This window comes from Amblyomma maculatum, chromosome 9 (assembly GCF_055883805.1).
Source record: "Amblyomma maculatum isolate TAMU_Amacu chromosome 9, ASM5588380v1, whole genome shotgun sequence".
Lineage (NCBI taxonomy): Eukaryota > Metazoa > Arthropoda > Arachnida > Ixodida > Ixodidae > Amblyomma > Amblyomma maculatum.
Window position 1 is genome coordinate 49,563,080 of NC_139352.1, and position 22,890 is coordinate 49,585,969.

Here is a 22,890-nt window from a genome sequence, read left to right on the forward strand (position 1 = left end):
GTCTGCAGAAGCCAGTCCTGCTCTGTGTGTTTTTCTTTTCTGTGTCGTTTTTTAGTGCATTTTCCCACGGCTTCCGCAGGAGACAGGCTACTTCACTGCATGCAATTTCACTTAGCACAGAGTCCTCCGAAATGAGATTGCTTTTGTGCTTATTTACTGCATTTCTTGTGGCATTCCTTATGTATTTATGTTTTGAAGTGCTGCACTTGCTGAAGGTCATACCTGGCTAATAAAACAAGCAAATGTGTCCGGACAGCGTCCCCCCCCCCCCTCGTTACTTCACATCAATGTGCATGCCCTTTCCATTTAGCAAGTTCACACTATCAGATGATGCGTGTTTTCTCATTTACTCGTGCATGGAATTAAGCAAACCAGTAATTTGCATGGTGAAACGTCATGCTCATGCGCTTCTACGAAAACAAGAAAAATATGAAAACCAGCGATGTGTTCGCGCTAACGTGGCGCAATATCAACACTGTAGACAGTGTAGATGATCGCAGGTAAGTAACGTTAAAGGGGAAGCTTTATTTTATTAACACTGCCTTCCGCAATAGATTTCATTACAGCATTTCTTGCTCGAGAAAATGAAAAACAGGTGCCGCTTGTTCAAGTTATGTCGCCTTTCGCTCAAGGTTCTTACCTTGTGTTCTCGACTAGCAGTCCATGATCAAGAAGCATTTGGAGTAAATGCGGATGATCTGTAACACCCAGACGGCTGCTTCAACTACGTAGTCGCCGCCGGGATCTCGCCAGATGCTCTCAAGAGCAGTTGGCATCGGCACGCACCGCCCGCAGCTGCACCTGTTCGAAAGCTTCGGTTAGCGATTGCGCACTCTCGCAACGGTCAAACGTAGGCTAGGCTGCAAGACTCGGACATACATACCAATGCGTAGTTCCGAAACGGCTGGGATCGGGAGGCTGACGGTCGGAGCTTCTGCAAGCCGGAGTTGTGCCGCGGTTACCGCGGCCTCTCGACACAAGTGCTGTACCGGTCGCTCGCAGGGTCCATCTTCGCCGACCTGGCACCCGAAAAGTTGCGTCAGCGTAAGGCTCAAAGCCCACGATGTAACCATGTTTTAACAGTAGCGACTATATTCTAGTTCACTATAGCAGCACAGCGACGCTGGAACCCACGGAGGAACCTAGGCGTCGGCCATATTAAAAAACCCTGTGTGAGCGTAGAGCAGGGCACAATTAGAACCTCTAAAATACACCGAGCTTGGTCAACTTTGGCTCAGCAGGCTCCGGCAACGGGAGCTTCTCATTGGCTTAGCGCTATGACGTATGTGTTGAGTTGAGGAGGACGCGCGCTAGGAAACCGAAATTCTGTTTTTGTCGCTATTAAATCAACGCGGGCGATGAAACGAATCGAGGTATATTATATGATGCAGGACAAGGATTCCATTTAACTAAGCCGTGCAAAATTTCCGGAAAACGTTTCACGACCCCTTTAAAAGTTTGAAATTTGTATTCATTTTCTCCCGTGTGTTTTGTGTGGGTTCGCTGTCTTTCCTTATCATGGGGAAAATGACGTTTTTTTTCTTGTAGGTTGTCAGCTTTTTTTATGCATAAGATATTGGATTTGATACTTTAGCGGAAAAATGGCTGATTTTGGGTGTATATAAAGAAAATTTTTTTCAGAAGAAGTACTCAACGCATCGCACATTGCAATATATGCAATTGTAGCTTATTAGTTGTACTTTTGAATGAAGCAGACTGGAAAGTTGTGCGTGGCAGGAATCTAGAAATTTTATTCAATGAACAAGCTAGTAATGCGAAAAGTAAACACAAACAAAACACAAATTAGCGGACGCATGAAGCCAGAACTTGATTATTGAAAAACTGAAATATACAAACTGTTGCACATAGCTTCAGTCATCACATTTGCAAGTTTCAACTCAGCAGAAAAATCACTGCGCTTTCTGTGGTTGCTCAAGTCAGTGGTCATGTCTGTTGTGCCACAGTGAAAAGCAGTCACGTGAGGATGTGAAGCAGAGGTACACTTGACATGTGCTGCACATAACATTTGTTCTGATTTCCGTTTTCGTATTCTGGTAACAGAGTTTACAATTTCTTCTCTTTTCCATTTTTTTCGGTTGGTGGCGGATTCGTTCTACGGGAGGATTGGGGGCGTGGCTCTCTTCTACCTCGTCGTACTCAAAAATCTGCTGAATGAGCTGCTCTCTAAAAGCAAGCTGGTCGAATTTGGCATTTTGGGCAAGTTCTGGGATATCCGGATGCTCCTTTCGATGAGCTTGATACAGAATAAAACTGTTCACGCAGGCAATATCCACGCTGCTATGCCCGATCAAAGTTTTATTTTTCACGGCGCCCCCTCACGTTGTAAACTAAAAACAAAAGCTGCAACTATGCATTGGGTTCCATAAAACTAACCTAGATGGCGCAGTGTGTCCAGAATGAATTTTTGGCGGCATTTTCAAAACATCAGTCATATGTGCCCGATCGCCTATGGCGCGGTAGCGAAAGAGTTAACGCATGAAAAGAAAGCGAAATAAATAGACTGTAAATGTCTATAAGTTTGAACAATGAGTATGCATTGCTGCACAATAATTTAATTGCCAGAAACAAAAATTTATAAAAAATATCTAAACTTGTTAAAACACACTTGTAACTGAAAAGAAAAATGTTGCAGTTTTCTCGAATATGCAAAATGTTTGGCCTCTTTTTTGGCCACCACTTGTAAAAAAAAAATTGAAGTTCTATGTTAATTACCGTATTTACTCGCATAATGATCGCACTCGCGTAATGATCGCACCCCTGAATTTTGAGGTCAAAATTCCATTTTTTAAATTCCCCGCGTAATGATCGCACCCCGAACATGGAGCCGCCTGGTGGTTGATCTGCAGTCATCCCGCAGCGAATGCATTCCGACGAGTTCCCAACCTAGTCTAGTAACGTTGGAGTTCCCATGATTCCATGCTTTGCGGCGTTCGCCATTTTGCAATTCGGCAGCGTCGTAGCGTGCTTTGTGTTTTTGTGTGAGGTTACGCCATTTCATCATGGGGCGGTATGCCAGTTACACCGCCGCGTTCAAGCTCAAGGCTGTCGACTATGCACTGGAGCATGGCAACCGCGCTGCTGGTAGGCATTTCGGCGTGAACAAAATAAGGATACGCTATTGGAAGAAGCAGCGCGAGAAGCTGATGGCTACGAACAAGACACGGCGGGCTTTCCGTGGACCCAAAACGGGCAAGTTCCCTCGTGTTGAGGAGGCGGTCCTAGAATATGTGAGGGACCTGCGCAAGGATGGTTGTGCAGTGTCATTAGAAATTATACAGACGCAGGTGGCACAACTGCCAGGAAGCTGGGAATCGCCGCAAAGGATTTCCGCGCTAGCTCTGGTTGGACGACTCGCTTTATGCGACGGAATGGACTTTCCCTGTGGCGGCGGACGTCGTCGTGCCAGCGGCTCCCAGCCGCGTATGAAAGCAAAGTGATAGACTTCCATCACTTCGTCACCAGGCTTCGCGAAAAATGCGGTTACCTCATGTCGCAAATTGGAAACGCCGATCAAACTCCACTGACGTTCGACATGCCCCGGAATACAACTGTGAACGAGAAGGGTGCTCGGAGCGTCCTCGTGAAGACGTCTGGCGCAGAAAAACAGCGATGCACAGTCATGCTTGCTGTGACGGCCGACGGGCGGAAGCTGCCACCATACGTGATCTTCAAACGGAAGACTATTCTGAAGGGAAACTTTCCCCGTGGCATCCATATACGTGCACAGATGAAAGGGTGGATGACTGCAGACCTGATGGTCGACTGGCTCAAGACTGTTTGGGGAAGAAGACCAGGAGCATTTCTACTTCCCTCGCTTCTGGTTTTTGACAGTTTTAGGGGTCACCTTGTGGACAGCGTGCGTGCCAAGCTGAAAGAGCTGCGCACGGACATTGCAGTCATTCCTGGCGGCCTGACTTCGCTGCTGCAGCCTCTCGACGTGTCTTTGAACAAACCGTTCAAGGACAACGTTCGACGACTTTATGCTGAGTGGATGGCGATGGGCCAGCATGATTTGACGCCGAGCGGAAAGATTAGAAGGCCATCCGTGGAGATGCTGTGCTCGTGGATCGCAGAAGCGTGGAGCAGTATCCCCGACGAGGTAGTGGCTAAGAGTTTTAAGAAGACAGGCATATCTAACGCTTTGGATGGAAGAAGATGACTTCCTGTGGGATTGTGAAGATGCTCCCAGCGACGACACTGCCGTTTCCGATGAGTCGTGCAGCAGTGAAAGCGAGGATGGCGAGGATTCAGACTTTGATTAGAGTACTGACAAAAAACATAAATGGGCATTGTGCACTCCATGTGATGCTTAATGTGTGTGTTTATTGCGAAGGTAAGCCTTACTCAGCTTTTATTTTTGGTTGTAATCGAGATATATGTTCTAAGATGTCTGACCTGCAACTTGTTTGCGTTTTCGGTGCTCAAAAATTTTTTGTAGAAAATTTACCCCGCGTAATGATCGCACCCCGAAATTTGCGTCAGTATTTAAAAAAAAAAAGTGCGATCATTATGCGAGTAAATACGGTCGTATTTTTCATAAGAAATAATGACATGCAAAATTAGAGCAACGTCGAAAATGAAAATAACCGGAGCATGGACGTCTGTGTTACAGCCTGATTTTCGTTGCCATTTCCATTTCATAACTAATTTTGTTAGTAAAAGCAGCATATTCAGACTCCCTGCTGCTCTCTGTGTCGTTGAATTAGGCAAAGTCACGAGATATGGAACTTTTTCAACCTGGCCATTCTTCGCGCCTTTAGAACCCGTTCAGAAAGAGGCTCCTCGATGGGAAGAAGAAAACAACAAAAAGCGAAGCTTTGTCTTCTGATGAAATTCCAAATGACGTAGTCTGTCAGTAAGCAATGCAGAAGGCTCCGAAATATTTGTGTAAATTGACTTTTAGGGAGGTAACGATGGGCTCAATTTGTGGGATAGGGAAAGAGGTTTAGCTTTTCATTTTGGGGCCTCATGTTTGAAAATGGTGTTCACTGATAACCAGCTCTAGATTATCGGGGGTTCAAAGGGTTCAAATGAACCGGGCCCTGTGTTTCAGGGCCTCCTGAGAGCTTCGCAAGTAAATTGGCGGATTTCTAGGTTTCGCCTGAAAAATAGCCAAATCATCTTCTTCCTCATTTCCCATGATTAAAATTAGAGTTTATGGATTGCAATGCCGAATGCTTGCAAAGCTGTTCATCGCATTGTACGCTTAATCCCAAAGCCATCCTGATATATAGTTCACCAGTCAAAGTACAAATCTTTGTACTTGGCGAAATGGATAAAAACTCTAAATTATTTTAGCCATTTCTAACTGGTTTCAGCTAGTCCCAGCTGATGCTCAGCTGGCATTAACTGGCTCTGGATGCCTACCAGCTCTAAATTAGTGGGTCCCAGTTGCTGGTCAAGCGGAATCAATGGGTTCTAGCTGGGTTTCAGTTGGGAGTCGGCTTTTACTAGCTGGCATTTAATTGACCTCTGTCATAACTGCTGTTGAGGTCAGTTGTGTGTTTTATTAACCCAAGCGTAAACAGTTAAGCCTGTGACAAAAGCAACAAATTATTGAATTAAAGGACATGTAAGGGCTACTTACACTGTTTAAAAAGTACAAGAAGTATGAAACGTGCCACTCATGCCAGAGTGTCAGAGTAGAGTCTGAAATAGCACTACATGTTGTAAGCAACTGCTGCAAATGTTTGCAATTGTACATACAAACAAAGACACGTGAGTGTAGCGTCCTATCATTAATGACATGCACACGCGGCACACTACACGTACAGCCTGGTTTGGACATCCAGCTGCATGTCACGTGAGAGTACCACACATGCAGCTTCCTTGCCACGAGCAAGCGTGTTGTCTGATGAGCCAGTGAGTTGTCAAGAATGGCGAGTCTCTATGCTCAGTGAATGCACAGAGGCTTGCCACAGTTTTGTCACTAGCGCACAGGCAATGCTGTGCAGCCGCTGAAACGTCATGAGGTAGTCCAGGAGGATTCTCAGCACCCTTTCGTGACACGGCTGAGTGAAAGTGGCAGTGTCTTTCGCCATTTTAGCATTGTGATACGATTTTCGATGCACTCCGGAAATATTGATCTCAAAATTGCTGATGTTTATTCGCCCAGTAAACAGTCCACTAGATTAGTGCTTTCTCGCTAAAAGCATGAAACCCACGCTCGTTGGTGTAAGCGTGGGTTGCGCGCATTGGGCCTAAGCCACTGGCACAGCTGTGACAGGCTCTTGTGCACCGGATTGCTTTGTTATGTACATATCTGTGTATTAATTCCAATTTGCTGGGGAATGTTGGCAGTGCCAGTGAAGAGGCAAAGCGACTTCAGTGACCGGTTGGGTTACTGACTCTGGCACAGATGCTTTGACCGGATGGCCTTTGGAATGTTTTCATCGGTGCGGGAGTAAGTGCACATCTTCATATGGTTCACATTTGTGTATCTTGGGCCAGGTTTTGGATGAAGCGGATCGCATGCTGGACATGGGGTTCGAGCCACAGATAAAGAAAGTTCTGCTGGACATCCGGCCTGACCGGCAGACAGTCATGACCAGTGCCACCTGGCCCGAGGGCGTGCGTCGTCTCGCCCAGCAGTATATGACCGACCCCTTCCAGGTTTTCATTGGCTCCCTCGACCTGGCGGTGAGTGATTGCAGCGGCTGTCGTCGGCAGTTACGCCGTGTACACTCGTGTAATGGTTTGTGCTGCCCGTGCTGTGCGATGTCAGTGCACGTTAAAGAACCCCAGGTGGCCGAAATTTTCGGAGTCCTCCACTACGGCGTCTCTCATAGCCTGAGTCGCTTTGGGACGTTAAACACCACAAACCAACCAACCGGTTCGTGCTGCCCAGTTTGGGCGGCTAGGGGAAGACTGTAAGCCAAAGTAATTGCGTATCATTTTTACCACTTGCTGTCTCTCTGCACTGTTTAGTAGTGTTTTAGGCGTTCACACCAGAAAGAAAAAAGCATTATCAGGGCCATTTTGTGCTGCGCAAATGGCAACATGGAGCACCAAGATACTTTGTTGGGCGAGTTGGTACTTATATACTGTTTATATTAATAATGAACATGGAGCACGTCTGTGCTATAAGTAAACTTCCCCGTGACCAAAGTGCAGTCTGCTCGGCATGTTAGGCTTAGCATGCTTTGCTTCAAGGCTGAACTTTGAAAGTGCTCTAAACCTGGTGGCAGCCTATATTCAGACATTTAGGACTGTTGCCAGTTTGTCATCGTGTGATAGCCTTGCAGTGAAATGAAGGTATGGCTGATTTCTACAATTACTTGGACAGCAAAGTGAGGGGAAGTGCGAGCCAAGGGAGGACCAAACCTCATTATGGTGTGGTGAACGTCTGCTCCTGCGTGCTGTATGGGCACGTCCCTCCATATCAGTTTTGATGCAAAATAACTTGAGGCTATATGATGTACAGTAATGAAGTGCTCCGCCATGCTCTCTTCATTCAGGAGAGTTCACGCTAGTTGTCGTTACAGTGTGAGGAGTACATAATTTTTTGTCGCGCAAACATGATTGACAGTTCTGCGTTGATTTGTCGTAGTACGCATGTTGCCACATCAGTGAGAAACGTAACCACAGCCGCGCTTTGGAATTTTAACAGAAAAAACGTTGTGCCCATGTAAAGGCTGCGTCCTCACGAAATTGCAAAGGTGAAAAGTGCCTCCCTGTGTGAAATGAGGGAAGTTTTGATGGGACAGTGCTCTTTGCGTCACCAGTGTAAAACAGCAACTCGTTCATCGTTGTCATTACTGTCTAGCACTATGTTCCCTGCCAGGCTTTGTCTCTCGCATTAGTCACCGATGAGGCCCGCCCATTGCCAGCTTTGGTTACACCAGCCCTCTAGCATTCGTAATCTCGTTGCCCACCTTGCTGCTGTCGTCTGCCACGTTTAACTTGTAAAACCCACCAGTACTTGGGAAATCAAATGGCCCTATAATCTCCTGAACACCATTTTTGTTGTAAGTAATCTTGTATCCAAAAAACTGATATTCAAAATTTTTCGAATATTGAAGGTTACCAAGCGCTGAAAATTATTGAATTCATCTGTTTCACCGTACAGTGTCATTCGCCACAATGTTTGACTGCTGGACTGTGTAGTGAAGCATTCTCAAAAGGCAACGGGATCGTTTTGTGAAAAGGGACCTTCCAGATAGTGTGCACAAAGCGAAGCACTTAAAACCAGGAAAGAGGGTTGTATTCATTTTGATTTCATCTCAAATGTAGACGACTATTGTGCAGGTTTCCACCAAATTAGATTACTGCAATGTAAACGGCTTTCGGCAATTTTTTCCGGTCCACTCTGTAATTAGGGCTTCCGGTTTATTAGCACGTTTTTTTCTGTTCCCTTGAAGGGTGAATTAACAAGAGCTCACTGCATGGAGTAGCAATAAGACAGCTTCACCCGGTTTCTTGTAGGTTCTTCCTGTACACAAAAGAACTAGCGTGCGGAATACAGTGTGCATCGATCTTCACTGCTGAATGCTATGGCATACTATCTGTTGCTGTGGAGGAAATAGTAAGCGGGAATATTACAGGCAGTCAGTATTATTTAAACGGACTGTTTCAGCATCTGACAGCCCTTCACCCCGGAAATGCAGTCACACCACTACTTGGAGACATCATACGCGACATAAAAACAGCCGCTGCCCAGGGAATAAGCATCAAATTTCGTTGGGTCCCAGGCCATGTTGGAATCAAAGGCAATGAGAGAGCAGAGGTGCATGAGCAGCTCAAGCTCAAGACAAGGAAACTAAGAAAGTAAACGTACCAAGATTGCATGAAGTTGATATGTTGCAGGTTGCGGGATAAATGGCAATCCAGTAGGAATAGCACAGTAAATAACAAACTTCAGTTAGTAAAGCCTGTGTTGGGAGAATGGAAATCATGCGTCCACCAGGAGCATTTTAAAGAAGTGATTTTATGCTGTCTTCGCATAGGACACACATGCCTTGCACAACTTCATACTAAAACAAACAAGACAAGCTCCTTTTTGATGCATGTGGGGATGACCTCACTGTAAACCGTCTGTTATACTTGCGTAGAAAGCTAGTGAAACTGCGTCAAGTATTTTTTTTATTGGTTTTACAGTGAACACATTCGTTTTCATCCTGCTTTGGCATTAGGTAAAAAAGCCCTTTTCGACTTGTCCCATATTTTGAGGTTTCTAAAAGAAGCAAATATCCTAAAGAGACTTTAGGTCGCAATAATTGCAGCCCAGCACGACATAACACAACTACTGTGTATTCGGAATGCTGTATAAAATTTACACTGTACTTTTCAGTGGGGTGTACAGTTCTGTGCAATTCCCGTTTAATTCTATTTGCAAATACCACGTGAATTCTGAATTAAACAAGAAAACCAATGTTTGCTATCTTTATTTTTTTACACTGATTAGATATTCGAAAGTGCTTTTCCTTCATATTCATATTCAATATGTATTTGAAAATTTCAATAGTCACTCGGCCCTAGTAGTTTTACCTAATGAACAGCTGGAATATAATTTTCTGTACATTTTGGGTGAAAACTAAGCAACTGTGATTTTTCCTAGCACTTTGTCTTACACGCACTGTCAGGGATGTCGAAAAATCCTTTGAAAATCGCGACCGCCTCTGCAGCCTGTTTAGCAGTGTGGCGCAAGTAGCAGCGGTGTCTCTTCGATATGGCCACATCGCATGTTTAGGATGCCGAAGAGAAAAAAGAATGCCATTCCAGAATGAACTAAAAGCCCAGTGGTGCTTCAAGCAGTGTCCAAAATGGTGTGGCTGGCTGATGCATGTCCCTGATGGCAGCAGATGGGATGGTGTGAATTTGAGAGAAGCGAAACTGAAGCTATTGGACTGGCTGTATTTAGGCATTTGGGGGATCTCTGATCGTTGCAGTGCTTGCCATAGTGCGTGTGATGTTCTGGTTCAGGGCATTTTATTTGGTCGATCGCTGGCTTCGGATGCCACACCTCTACATTACACCCCCCCCTTAGTTGGCCAGGGAGAGGTCGCTCATGTTCGAGTGAGCGAGCGTTCAACACCATAGGCTTTCATGGTCATCCAAATTTCTGAATTAACAGCATCAAATTGATGAGGTTTTACAGTGTATCATATATATTCGTCTAAGGGCGACGCCTTCAACTCTGAAGCTGATAATTCGGGAAAAAAATGAGGTTTTATGTATGGACATCTTTTCATTTACCTTTTTAAGCTTCTTGATTCTTTTAAGAGAACGTTTAAGTCCTCCTAATGTTTGAATTCTTCTGCAAAGATAGTGTACAGTATCGTCCCAGCATGCTTCATTACTCTAGCACCTGTTTCTTCCTTGAACCTTTGGGTGTGTGTTGCGTTGCATTAAATGTGTGCATTCTTTTCTTTCCAGGCTGTGCATACGGTGACACAGACAATCATCATGTGCGATGAGTCAGAAAAGAGGGATCAGGTAAAGTGGTTGTCGCCTTTTGCTACGTGCATCTTGCTCGAATTCTTACCGAGGGCGTAAGTGTAGTGAAGTTGTGTTTTCCTCCTCCTCCTTTTTTCTTTCTGCGCAGCTTAAATCCTTCCTTGACACCATGCAGCCGGAGGACAAGGTGATAGTCTTCCTGGACAGGAAGGCCATGTGAGTCCTACTTCCTTTTCTGCCCTTTCTCATGAACTTGCAATGCACCTGTCGAACTGCATTGCACATTTGCTGCCTTTACCTTAAAATAGGGGTCATCTAGTGTCTTTCATTGCTTCTGGCAGGGGCAGCAGCAGTCGGAATGTGCCGAGGAACAGCGCCTCGCGTTTTGGATTGCACACAGACCTGCAGATTTGCGTGCAAGGAAAAAAAGATTTTCATTGTCGCAATTTACTCATCAAAATGCCAGGTGGTGGCAATACCTGTGTTTGCATATTTTTACGGCCCTTTCTAGCCTATAAAAGCAGAGTTTTCATAGAAGGTAGCTTTTTGTTGGAATGCAGGAATCTGTTTTCTAGATGGGATAAGTTGGCAGTTCTGCGGTCTTGTGTATATTTAGCCCTATAATTCGAAGCGGTGGCCTGCAGTAAGTAGCCCAGTTAATTCGAAGATTTGGGGTGCTGAATGGGAATGTCCAGTACTGATTTTGCCACAAATTGGTGATGGGGCTGCTCTCCTCAGTGATGTGAGGCAGCGGTGCAGTGATGCCGATGCGTGAATATGCAAAACGCCCCAGCAGCATTAAAGGAGCAGTCTGTGCTATGGATTGTGGATCACGGAAGTTCATACCTGCAGAGGAGAAAACATGCTGCCTCCTGACATTCTAGTCGAAATCTGGAAGAAGAAATGGGCATGGGCAGGACATGTAATGCGAAGGGAGGATAACCAGTGGTCTCTAAGAGTAACCAATTGGATTCGAAGGCAAGGAAAGCATACCAGGAAGCGGCAGAAAATTAGGTCGGCTGATGAGGTTAAGAAGTTAGCAGGGGCCAAGTGGATGCGATAGCACAGGACCGGGTTAGTTGGAGGAATATGGGCGAGGCCTTCCCACTGTGGGGAATAGTTAGGCTGATGAGATGATGATAATGATGCACTATCAGCACCGCCAGACTAGCATAGCAGTGTCTAGCACACATGCTTACACTAAAACCCCGCAGGGGGCACCTGTTAAAGCAGGTGTTTGTGTGTTTTGACACCACGGACCCCGAGCACCCACGTTTAGCCGTGCGTGGCATCGTCGTGTCTGGGGAAAAGGGGATCCTGGTGGTTGAGCCGATGCCGAGTGTTTGGACCTTTAAGGCCCCTCGACGGAGGCAACACACCACTTTGGCCCGCACTTCCCATAGACGGCACCTCCGGCCTGACCCGACCGTGGGAAATCGGCAGTCGCCTTTTCCTGTCCTCCCCTCCATCTTTTGCTTTCCTGTCCTCTTGCTTACAACTTTCCTGTCTCCTCCTCTTTTCTTGGATTTTTCATTTTCCAGGCGGCAAGGGTTAACCTTGTGTGGCTAACCACCCTGTGTTACGCCATATTTGGTTATAGTCAGGGTGTAAGGCTGGCGTGGGCTGGACTTTCTCGGAAGCTCCCGTCTCGTCCCCTTGTTGGGCTTGGTGGTGGGCGGCCGCCACCCTGGCCGAACATCAACATTATTTTATGGCTTCTTTACTCTCACATGATCGATCCCGAAAAAGTGGTCGCACCGACGATACCTCTAAATTCTTCCTGAAAAACCCAAACAGGTTCCCACGATTTCATGTAGTACACAGTGACAACGCTGAGAAAACGGCTAGACAAATCTCACCTTTCATAGTGACCAAGACACTGACAGAAGTAATAGGTCAGGGTTACAACGTAAAGAAACTTCCGAATGGAGACCTTCTGTTGGAAATCTTCTACAATCATCAACATGAAAAACTGTCCACATTAAAGTCTTTTGGAGAAATCCCAGTGACCATCAGTCCACACCGTTCTCTGAACACTGTCCGCGGAGTTATCTCTGACGATGACCTCAGATCCCTAATCGAAGAGGAACTTCTAGAAGGCCTCAAAGACCAAAACGTAACAGATATTTACAGAATAAAAATGAGGCGTGATGACAAAGAGATTCCGACCAAGCACCTTGTCCTGACATTTGCACAAAGTATCCTCCCCGAATCAGTCGAAATAGGTTATGTGAAACTTCAACTCAGGAAATATATTCCAAACCCTCGCCGCTGTTTCAAGTGCCAACGCTATGGTCACTGCTCCCAGACCTGCCGCGGCCAGCCGAGATGTGCAAAATGTGCTTCCCATGAACACGATTCCCAAAAATGTGAGGTTCAGACACATTTGTGTGCCAACTGTGAGGGTAGTCATCCTGCCTATTCACGCACATGCCCAATATGGAAACAGGAAAAGGAAATCATTACCATCAAGGTCAAAGAAAACATAACTTTTCGGGAAGCACGAAATCGTGTTCTGTAAAAAAACCCGGCCTATTCTGTTGTGGCACAACAGGGCACTGAGCCACAACAAACTCTGGCACCTGCCCAGGTTTCACACAGTGAACCGGGAGCAGGGCCATCCGTGCCCTTGGTGGCTGCGGCCAGCGCTGCGCCACCACCAGCAAAACAGGCTGCGCAGACCCCCAGGTCAGCCGGCCTCAAGGCCTCTCACCATGCGGTGAGGAGAAATACAAACGCACCTGTGCGGTCCGCACGGGCGTCCAGCGTGTCAGAAGACGCCATGGACACAAGCCAAGGCAGTCCTGTGCCGTCGACGTCAGACGGACAGCGCAGCTCCTTGGATTGATTAAAACGAGAAAAGCCCCGAATCAGAGGGCCTGAAAACAAAACTTAACTTGCTCTACTCATTTAATACAAAATGGCTTTTTTACAATGGAACTGCAGAGGACTCTTAACTAATATAAATGACATAAAACACTTATTGGCCACTCACTCACCACTAGCCTTGTGTTTGCAAGAGACAAATTTAGGTCCCAAACATAAGAACATACTCAAAAACTATGCAGTCTTCCGTCGCGACCGAGAGCAAGCTGTCAGGCTCTCAGGTGGCGTTGCCATAGTAGTAAAAAATGGAGTAGCAGTTCGAGAACACAAACTAAAAACTAAGTTTGAAGCTATAGCGGTAACCTTACAGGCTTTTAAAACTATAACTGTGTGCTGCGCATACTTAGAGCCGCACCTTAAATTTAGTAGTTATGAATTAGAAGATCTTTTAAAGCAGCTTCCAGAGCCATTTTTAATAGTAGGAGATTTTAATGCACATTCCATCCTTTGGGGCAGTAGAAAAACAGATACGAGAGGCGAAATCATCGAGGATTGTATACTATGTAATAATATCTGTCTCCTTAACACCGGGAAACCAACCCACTGTTCATCTAGTTCAGGCAAAATGAGCTGTATTGATTTATCCCTCAGCTCACCATCAATTTTTACAGATTTTAAATGGGACGTTTTAGATAATCCATACGGAAGTGATTACTTACCTATACTAATCAGCTTAACATTTTCACCACAAATCATCCCATCCAAGCCGCGACGCTGGAAGCTGCATTTAGCCGATTGGGCACTGTTCCGAGAGAAGGCCAGCCTAGAAAAAATTACTCCAGATAAATATAATATAGATGAACTAAACGATGCTTACACAAATTGTATCCTTACTGCAGCACATATAGCAATTCCTCAGTCCTCAGGAGTGGTGAAACAAAATCACAAAACCTGGTATTCAAAAGAATGTAAACAAGCAAAAAAAGAACAAAACAAAGCATGGGGAATTTTTCGCAGATACCCAACACAGGACAATTTCGTCAAGTTTAAAAAAGCAAGAGCAAAAGCCCGCTACATCCGCCGCTGCGCCGAAAAAGGCTCCTGGCAGAACTATGTAACTTCTATAAACAGCTCAACAATATCAAAACAAATGTGGGAACAGATTAGAAAGCTAAATGGCAGCTACTCTCCATTTACCATTCCCCTTCTAACAGCCCCCGGAGTACAGACAACTATACAAGAACAGGCCGACATTTTAGGTGAATACTTTTCTGAAGTTTCCAGTTCATCACACTACACTCAAACATTCCTGAAACACAAAAACACAGCAGAGAAACAAAAACTCCCTACAAGTAGTAGTACAAAAGAACCCTATAATAGCTTAATTACACTTCAAGAAATAAAAAATGTCCTAGCTGCCGGTAAACAAACTGCACCTGGTCCTGACCAAATTCACTACAAAATGCTCGCCCACTTATCCGAACCTGCCATAGAGGCACTATTAAAATTTTTTATCAAAATATGGGTCCTAGGAAAATTGCCAGAGGCGTGGAAAAAAGCTGTTGTCGTACCATTTTTAAAACCCGGAAAGGAGCCGACATCTCCTGGTAGTTATAGGCCCATTGCTCTCACCAGCTGTTTAGCAAAATCATTTGAAAGTGTTTTAAACATCAGACTAACTTTTGTTTTAGAATCCCATCAACTTTTAAACATTCATCAGTGCGGTTTTAAAAAAGGATGCTCAACAACTGACCATCTCGTGCGTCTTGAAAACACTATCAGAGAGGCTTTTATACACCGACAGCATTGCCTTGCCATTTTTTTTTGACCTTGAGAAAGCATACGACACAACTTGGAGGTATGGGATATTGCGCGACCTAGCAGATTTAGGCATATGTGGCAGAAAGCTAAAGGTTTTAAGTGACTTTTTGTCACATCGGTCGTTTCAAGTACGTCTTGGGACCACTTTATCAAGAACCTTTCTGCAGAAGAATGGTGTGCCCAAGGGTGCATTTTCAGCACCACACTTTTCGTTGTAAAAATGAATTCGATTAGTAAAGTAATACCAAATTCCATAATGTATTCACTCTATGTGGACGGCCTTCAAATAGCCTACACATCATGCAACATGTCCACATGTGAGAGACAGATCCAATTAACAATAAATAAGCTAACAAAATGGGCCAGTGAAAATGGGTTTAAATTTTCTGCGCAGAAGACAGTGGCAGTTATGTTCTCGCTCAAACGAGGCATACAGCCCAATCCTACCTTACACCTAAATGAAATCAAATTGCCCATAAACAATAACCATAAATTCTTGGGCATTACTTTTGACAAAAAACTCACTTTTCTCCCTCACATACAAGCACTAAAGAAGAAAGCCTCCAAATCCCTAAACATCCTAAAAGTCCTTTCACGCAAACATTGGGGATCTGATAGGGCATGCCTTTTGCATATATATCGCTCGGTTGTGCGCTCCTCCTTGGACTATGGAAGCATAGTTTATGGATCAGCTAGGCAATCATATTTAAAGAAATTAGACCCAGTGCATAACTTAGGCCTCCGCCTTGCTTGTGGTGCATACAGAACGTCTCCTGTGCATAGCCTCTATGCTGAAACTAACGAGCCTTCACTGAAAGATAGACGAGCTTTACTTACATGCGCATATGTCCTCAAAATAAGGACACGGAAAAAACACATCTGTTTATTGATTGTCACAACTTGCCCCTCCCGAACAATATTCTCAAATAAGCCTCAGACAACAAGACCATTGATAATGCGATTTGAAGACATTTGCCGTGAGCTCCATATTCTGGACACCTTGCCTGATGTCGCTCAAGAAAATAGGCCCCTGGCCCCATGGTACAACTTTCCAACAGTCTGTGACCTCACTCTTACACAGTTCAAAAAGAGCGAAACTCCTACAGAATATATATTACAAGAATATCGCGCACTAAAAGAGAAATACAGAAAATGCACAGAGTTTTACACGGATGGATCAAAAACTGCCTCCTATGTTGGCAGCGCTGTAGTGGATCCGAACTCCGAAAAAATTATTCGACTTCCTCAATGTGCATCAGTATTTGCAGCCGAGTGTTATGCTGTCCGGGTAGCTGTAGCAAAAATTGTGTACGAGGGCACTGAGAACAGTGTTATCTATACAGATTCACTGAGTGTGCTCACAGCTCTAAACTCCAGAAATGCAGTCATGCTATTACTCGGTAACATAATACACGATGTAATAAAGATATCAGCCCAAGGACATAACATAATATTCTGTTGGGTTCCAAGCCACATGGGCATTGAAGGAAATGAGAGAGCGGACGTGTGTGCTGCTCAAGCAGGCAGTAAAGAAATAGAGAAAGTAAACATACCTTGTAAGGATTGCATAAAGTTAATTAAACGAAAACAAAAGGATATATGGCAGTCTATATGGAATAACCAAGAAAGTAATAAATTGCACCTCGTAAAGCCTATAATAGAAGAATGGGAAACAAGCACTCATCAGGAACGCTTCATGGAGGTTACAGTATGCCGTCTGCGTATCGGGCACACACATCTCACACATAATTTTTTACTAATGAAACAAGATAAGCCTATATGTGGAGAATGCGGAGAAGTACTCACAGTCAACCACATCCTGATTACATGCCCAAAACTAGAGACACTACGGAGAAAGCATTTTACTATTTTTTATGATCGTGCCATCCCTTTCCATCCCAAATTACTTTTAGGAGAAAGAGCAATAATAAACTTAACATGTGTTCTTAGTTTTTTAAAAGAAGCAGACGTTCTGAATAAACTGTAAACTTTAACGAACCCTCTTCCCCTTTCCAAATAAGAACAGATTTTAACCTTGCTCTTGGCGCATGATAGCCTCAGTTGCTTATGCGCCATAAAACCCCAATACAATACAATACAATGCTTACACTAAAGCACCTCCCACCCCTAGCAAATGTCAACGTCTCTGTGGTCTGTGACAAGTTGACTGCAGTGCCATTCTGCGCCATTTTTAGACCATATTTCTTTTAATCTTCATTTGTATGAGGCCGCTGGCCTTGCACATAAAAGAAAGAGCGATAAGGCATGTGTGTGAATTGGTACACTAAAATCTTGTCAATTTGAAGTCACTGGTACTGCGAAAAATGTTCTAGTTAAGTGGGTTGTTGAAAGAACTGCACATGGCAGAAAATGTCTAGAGCAAAGTGGCGCTGCATCTTGCCTACCACATGCGAGTGTAGACAAAATAGCTTGCTGCAAATCTGCATGCCACACTGATTTCACGGTTCCCCCATGCCCCTGAAGTTATTTTCATTAGCTGATGTCTCACTACCTACTGGCCTTTCAATGGGGCCAGCGTGAATGAGCCAGGCAAAAACAGTGTACAGTTTGAAATTCTTATGTGGAGCTGATTTGCATATGAATTAAATTGTTTCAGTGCTTGGAGCCCCATGAATCCTGCTAAAAATGGGATCTGGCATGGGTGATGCGCTGTGTTAAAGGGTGCAAGCCATAGATCAGAGTTTCTTTTTGTACTGAAAGCTCTGGGGCTGGGGCGCTCCTACGTATCGTGTATTGGCCTTGCTTTGAGGCTCCGAGGGGCCGTTGCTTCGTTGGTTTGCGTCAAAAATAGGGTCAAGCATTCCCGCATAGTACCCTAAATCTTCTAATTAACATTATCTAGTCATATTTGCATCAGGGACTATAAGACTGGAGATATCACTCAAATTAACTGACTTTTCAGTTATTGACGTTTTGTTAAATTAGATGGTGTCAACTTATTTTTTTTTGCACATACCTTATTTTGGTCTTGCTGTTTGCAGGGTGGACCACCTGTCAAGTGACTTTGCCCTGGAGGGAATCAACTGTGATTCCATACATGGCGGCAGGTGAGGCACGCACACATGCATTGGCTGTTATCTCATTATTTTATACAATGTTGTCGTGACCTCTGTTGTTTTCAACTATGTGCTGCATTGATATCAGCAAGCAGACCACATCCACATTTTGGTGAATGGTGACTTTAATGCGATTGTTAAAATTTCTGGCTACATGCCTGGCTGCAAGCGTGTACATCCTTATCGTTCTATCATTTGCCATTTGGAGCAATTTGTTAGTTCTTCACTCTGGCTCTGCTGTGGCTGATGGTCAGGGTCCTTTGCAAGGCTCTCCTTGTGGCTTCCTTGGTTTGTCCTGACCTGACACATAGCATTTGCTTCAAGAAGGCGCTGTTTAATTCTTGCTCTCGTCGCCTTACAGGGAACAGTGTGACCGGGAACAGGCGCTCGATGACTTCCGGCTAGGAAATGTGCGGATACTGATTGCCACCGATGTTGCGGCGCGAGGGTTGGACATCAAGGATGTGACGTGAGTGGACGATGAATGCTAGCTGGGCACCATTGATCCAGTCGTCTTATCTCTCTCTCTCTGCTTCTAAGCGTTAAACTGCAGAAAATCTGCAGCTTCAGAGCCTATTTCATTACTATTCAGCGGTATTCAGTGCCATTCAGTAGTGTAAGAAGCACAGTCAAAATTTGTGGTTACATTAGAATCTAACCAGGACGGAGCTGCTCAGAAATGCACTTGGATACATTTTCTCGTTTTGTTCGCATTGAGAGGGAAGAAGGCAGATATGGGAAAATGCTGCATTTACTCACATTGTGTGCCTACTTTTTTCGATGAAACATTACATGAATTTGGTGAAAGGGTCCATTTACATAGAAAAAGAAGCTTAAATAGATTTCTTTTACGCGAGCCAAAATTTCGCACCATACATGCGCCCACCGGCTTGGCTTGCCTGCCCATTATAAACTATGACACAGGGTCCACTGCAATATGTCACCCTTTTTTGTCATCGCCAACTTCAAAAAGGTGCACACATTTATAGTGGCGCGATTTATAGTGCGGGCCAGTCGCAGCAATATATAAAGTGAACATGCTGAAAGCTGGCCCCTAAGGTCACTTGCGTGTCTTTTATGCGAGGTGTAGGATGATTGCGCATGCATAATGTGAACATTAGCTGTAGTGTTAGGGGGATGTCCGACTGTTGACTGGCTTCCAAAGAATACAATGGTTGGGCGTTTGAGAACCCTACCTTGATGCAAAAAAAGAAAAAAGAAGAAACGATAGCCACCATTTATGTGACTGATGTAACCTCTTCTTGCGTCATTTCTCGCCTGCAATGGCCGTCTCTGTATTTGCTGCAGGCACATATTCAACTATGATTTTCCCCGAAACGTAGAAGAATATGTCCATCGAGTGGGCCGCACAGGCCGAGCGGGGTAAGTGTTGCTTTGTTTCTTTTATTTATTATTGTTTGCCCTTTGTGGCATGGTGTGCTTGCTCTCTTGGATTACTTGGTGTATTAATTCAAACTCCCACGCTCCTTCCTTCATTGTGATGCTTTGGTTCTGACAACATCTGGTGTATTCATGTTAATTCAATGAAATTTTCAGCTGCCTTAAAGTTTTGGTTTTCGAGAGTCTACTGTCTTGGTGTGTGGTACTTAAGAAGGCATTTTCTAAAGCTGTTATGCTTGTTGTGTGTTACATGGCCACTCCGTGAAAACCATGGGGGTCATTCATGTCAGGTGGGGCTGTACGACATTGGCTTGCTTAATGCAGTTGCTGTGGTCGTAGCTTGCGGACAGCTGGTAGGTGCATTTACAAGGGCCGTTTCGGTGATTAGATGGGGAGAGAGGCTAGGGTTACAGCAGTATTGTGCGGAATCAAAAACATTTTTTCTTTTGTTCGTGTCTTAAAGTGCAGTAGGAAAATTTAGGACAAGCAATGTGCCCTGCGCCGCCACGTCTCGTACGTTCGATGTGTTGCCAGCAAATATTCTATTAATGATGCTGGCTCAAAAGAAATGCCACAGAATTTACACACCTATCTTGACACGATATGATTCTCTTAACCCTAAAAGCAGAACTAAAAAAAATTGGGGAAATTAAGATCTTGAACACAGTTAAATCTCGTTACTATGAACACCACATTAACGAATTTTTCAAATTAACAACTTTTTAAGAATCATCAGCACATTTCCTATATTTTCAATGTAAAACTATTTAAGAATTATTTCATAATAATGTACGCATCTTATTTTTTCTTCTATAATCTAGGAACATCAGTATTACAATTTTGACTAAAAGCTGCAGCTCGCAACTCATGCGTGGAACAGAAGCCATAGTTTTTGTGTGTATGGTCCTTGGGCTGTGGCTATCATCATCAGCACATCTAGTGCCTGCTCCTAGCCCCCCCCCCCCCCCAAAGCTGTTCTTTAATAAGCAGTAGGCAGCAAGCCTAGTCTCCTGTCTTCTATCTTCCTGTGTGTGTGTGTGTGTTTGTGCTTTTTGTCGCGGATGAATTTATTGCGAAATTTGTGAGATGAGATGATGACTGCAGCCAGCGAAGTGCCAAGATAGGAACGCAGTTTTCACTGCAAGAAATGATGTAGGGAAAAGCGAATCGGCCTCAGCAGACAGCTAGCGTTGCCTCATCGACTGCCGCAATCGTTTTGAAAGACTGAGACAAGATTTTCGAACTTCAGAGAGCACTGAAGATGAGGTCATATCGAACTTTGACATTTTTTTTTTCACAAGCACAGTCTGAACTTTCATCGCTCGGTGTAATCACACTCCCGATGAGGTGTTGCGCAAAGTGGAAGGTTTATGTACTACTTTATTGGTGTAATGTAGTTTGTGGTAGTTTGCTGCACGTGGCAGAAGGAAAATAATTGATTTCTTCGAATATATTTGGTTTGAAGTTGATGAAACATTTATTTTTCACATGGGCAAAGTCCGTACTTTCATCGCTCGGTGCAATCACGCACCCGATGAGGTGTTGCGCAAAGGGGAAGGTGTATATTCTACTATAGTGGTGTAGTGTAGTGCATGGTAGTTTGCTACATGCGGCAGAAGAAAAATAATCGATTTCTTCAAATAAATCAGCTTTGGAGTAAGTGAAACAGTTTCATTTGAGCCTTTGCTTGTCTACGAATGTGCCTACTGCCAAGGTGCGTCACTTTCATACCTAGGTTGCACCACAGGCTTATAATCGGAGATTTTTCACCACAACGTTATTCCAAATAATGAACAATTATTGCGGCCCCGCGGGATTCTTTATATCGATTTGACTGTATTAGGTAATGGATATCTTGCATCGCTATGCTTTTTTTCTTTTTTGATTTCTTTTGATTTCTGCCGACCCACAAAAGCGTTGCTGCGGGAATTACTGGGAATTTTGTTTTCTGTTGACAGTGTGAAGCAACATAGATAAATGTGCCTATATATGATTTTTTTTCTGTGTGTTTCTGTGACATGATCGAAGGTTTTTTGTGATGCAAATGAGCAGTACTCGGTTGCTCTCTTTGTAGTGGTTGAATGAATAGAGCTTTGCTGTATAGAATGTATATGTGTATTTTTTTATTACGGCCCCTCTGATCCTATTAATTGATCTACCATCTTTCTGATGTATTGATGTAGGCTGTTCCCTTTGTTAGGGGTGCAGCGACCTCGTCAGGCTTCATTGGTGTACCTCAAGTATTTCATATTTATTTTCTGCCTGCTGCTGATGTCAGCTACACAGTTGCTGAAGAGAGATGCTGGCTGCCTTTGCCACTCTTGCAGGCGCCGTGGGGAGTCCATCACACTGGTTACTCGTGATAATTGGAGACAGGCTCGCGAGCTGATCAAAATCTTGGAGGAGGCCAGCCAAGAAGTTCCTCAAGAACTGTATTCAATGGCTGAGCGCTTTGATGCCTGGAAGAAGCGGCGGGATGATGAGGAACGTGCGTGTGGCTTCAGGGGTGGCGGTTCCAGAAGAGGTGGTGGTGGTGGTTGGGGGGGAGGTGGTGGTAACCGCAATCGGTGGTAAGGGGACCATCTTCATGTGCTGCCTGCCCTCTCCACCACTTTCATTGTTATATGCCTCAAATGGACTGTGAATGGTGGAGCAGCAGTGGCATGTCTTTTTTTGTTCTTCAAGGATAGAAATATCTTATTGTGCAGCATACATAGGAATTTGATAATGAATGTTGGAGTGGTACAAATTTGTAAATTTATCACCTGTTATAGTATTCTGTGAAACTTTCATTAATTTGTAGTGCCCCCTCGGGGTGAAGAATGCTGACCCAACACACATTTTTGATTAAACCACATTCTCATAGAAACGTGTTTTGTTATGTGATAATGGGGCAGGGAGGGAATTTCACATCATTGCTGTGGTTGTTTTGGTCTCAGTCTAGTGGAAGAAATGCTGCCAACAGATCATTTGTTGACAACTTCGTCTCATTTTGTATTATGACGTGCGATCGCGTTTTTTTTTCTTTTCTGAGTTGCAAGTACTTGTGTTGGTTTGATCTTGCTGCACTGTCCATTTCCATGTTGCAGGCTATAAATACAAAGCGCAGTTATGTGCGCATTTTGTAATTTCGATATGTGTGGATGTAGTACTTTATTCGTGAACAGTTCCACCCAGATTTTAGTCTCTTTTCCTTGTCACTGTGTCAAGTTAGGTGGCTGCCGAGCCAAAAGAAGACATTATCCTTTGTTTGGGGTAGGTGAGCACATGAAATTCAGTGATGCATTGAAGCAGCGTTTCTTCACATTGACAAGTTACACAGGACTGGCAGGTGCATCAACCACTTAAT

At 44.4% G+C, this 22,890-nt stretch overlaps 1 protein-coding gene across 2 annotated transcripts in view; it reads left to right on the plus strand.

The window, feature by feature from the left end:
* The window catches only part of LOC146179023 (putative ATP-dependent RNA helicase DDX43), a 61,660-nt gene extending 38,985 nt beyond the window's left edge, over positions 1 to 22,675 (plus strand). For both annotated transcript variants that reach the window (XM_084578736.1, XM_084578737.1), the window contains exons 12-18: positions 6,472 to 6,660; positions 10,396 to 10,455; positions 10,565 to 10,632; positions 18,066 to 18,131; positions 18,502 to 18,609; positions 19,449 to 19,523; positions 21,869 to 22,675. In XM_084578736.1, coding sequence (XP_084434862.1) covers positions 6,472 to 6,660; positions 10,396 to 10,455; positions 10,565 to 10,632; positions 18,066 to 18,131; positions 18,502 to 18,609; positions 19,449 to 19,523; positions 21,869 to 22,115 — 813 coding nt within the window. In that variant the 3' untranslated portion in view covers positions 22,116 to 22,675. The remainder of the gene's footprint in view (positions 1 to 6,471; positions 6,661 to 10,395; positions 10,456 to 10,564; positions 10,633 to 18,065; positions 18,132 to 18,501; positions 18,610 to 19,448; positions 19,524 to 21,868) is intronic.
* The last annotated feature ends 215 nt before the right edge of the window (positions 22,676 to 22,890 follow it).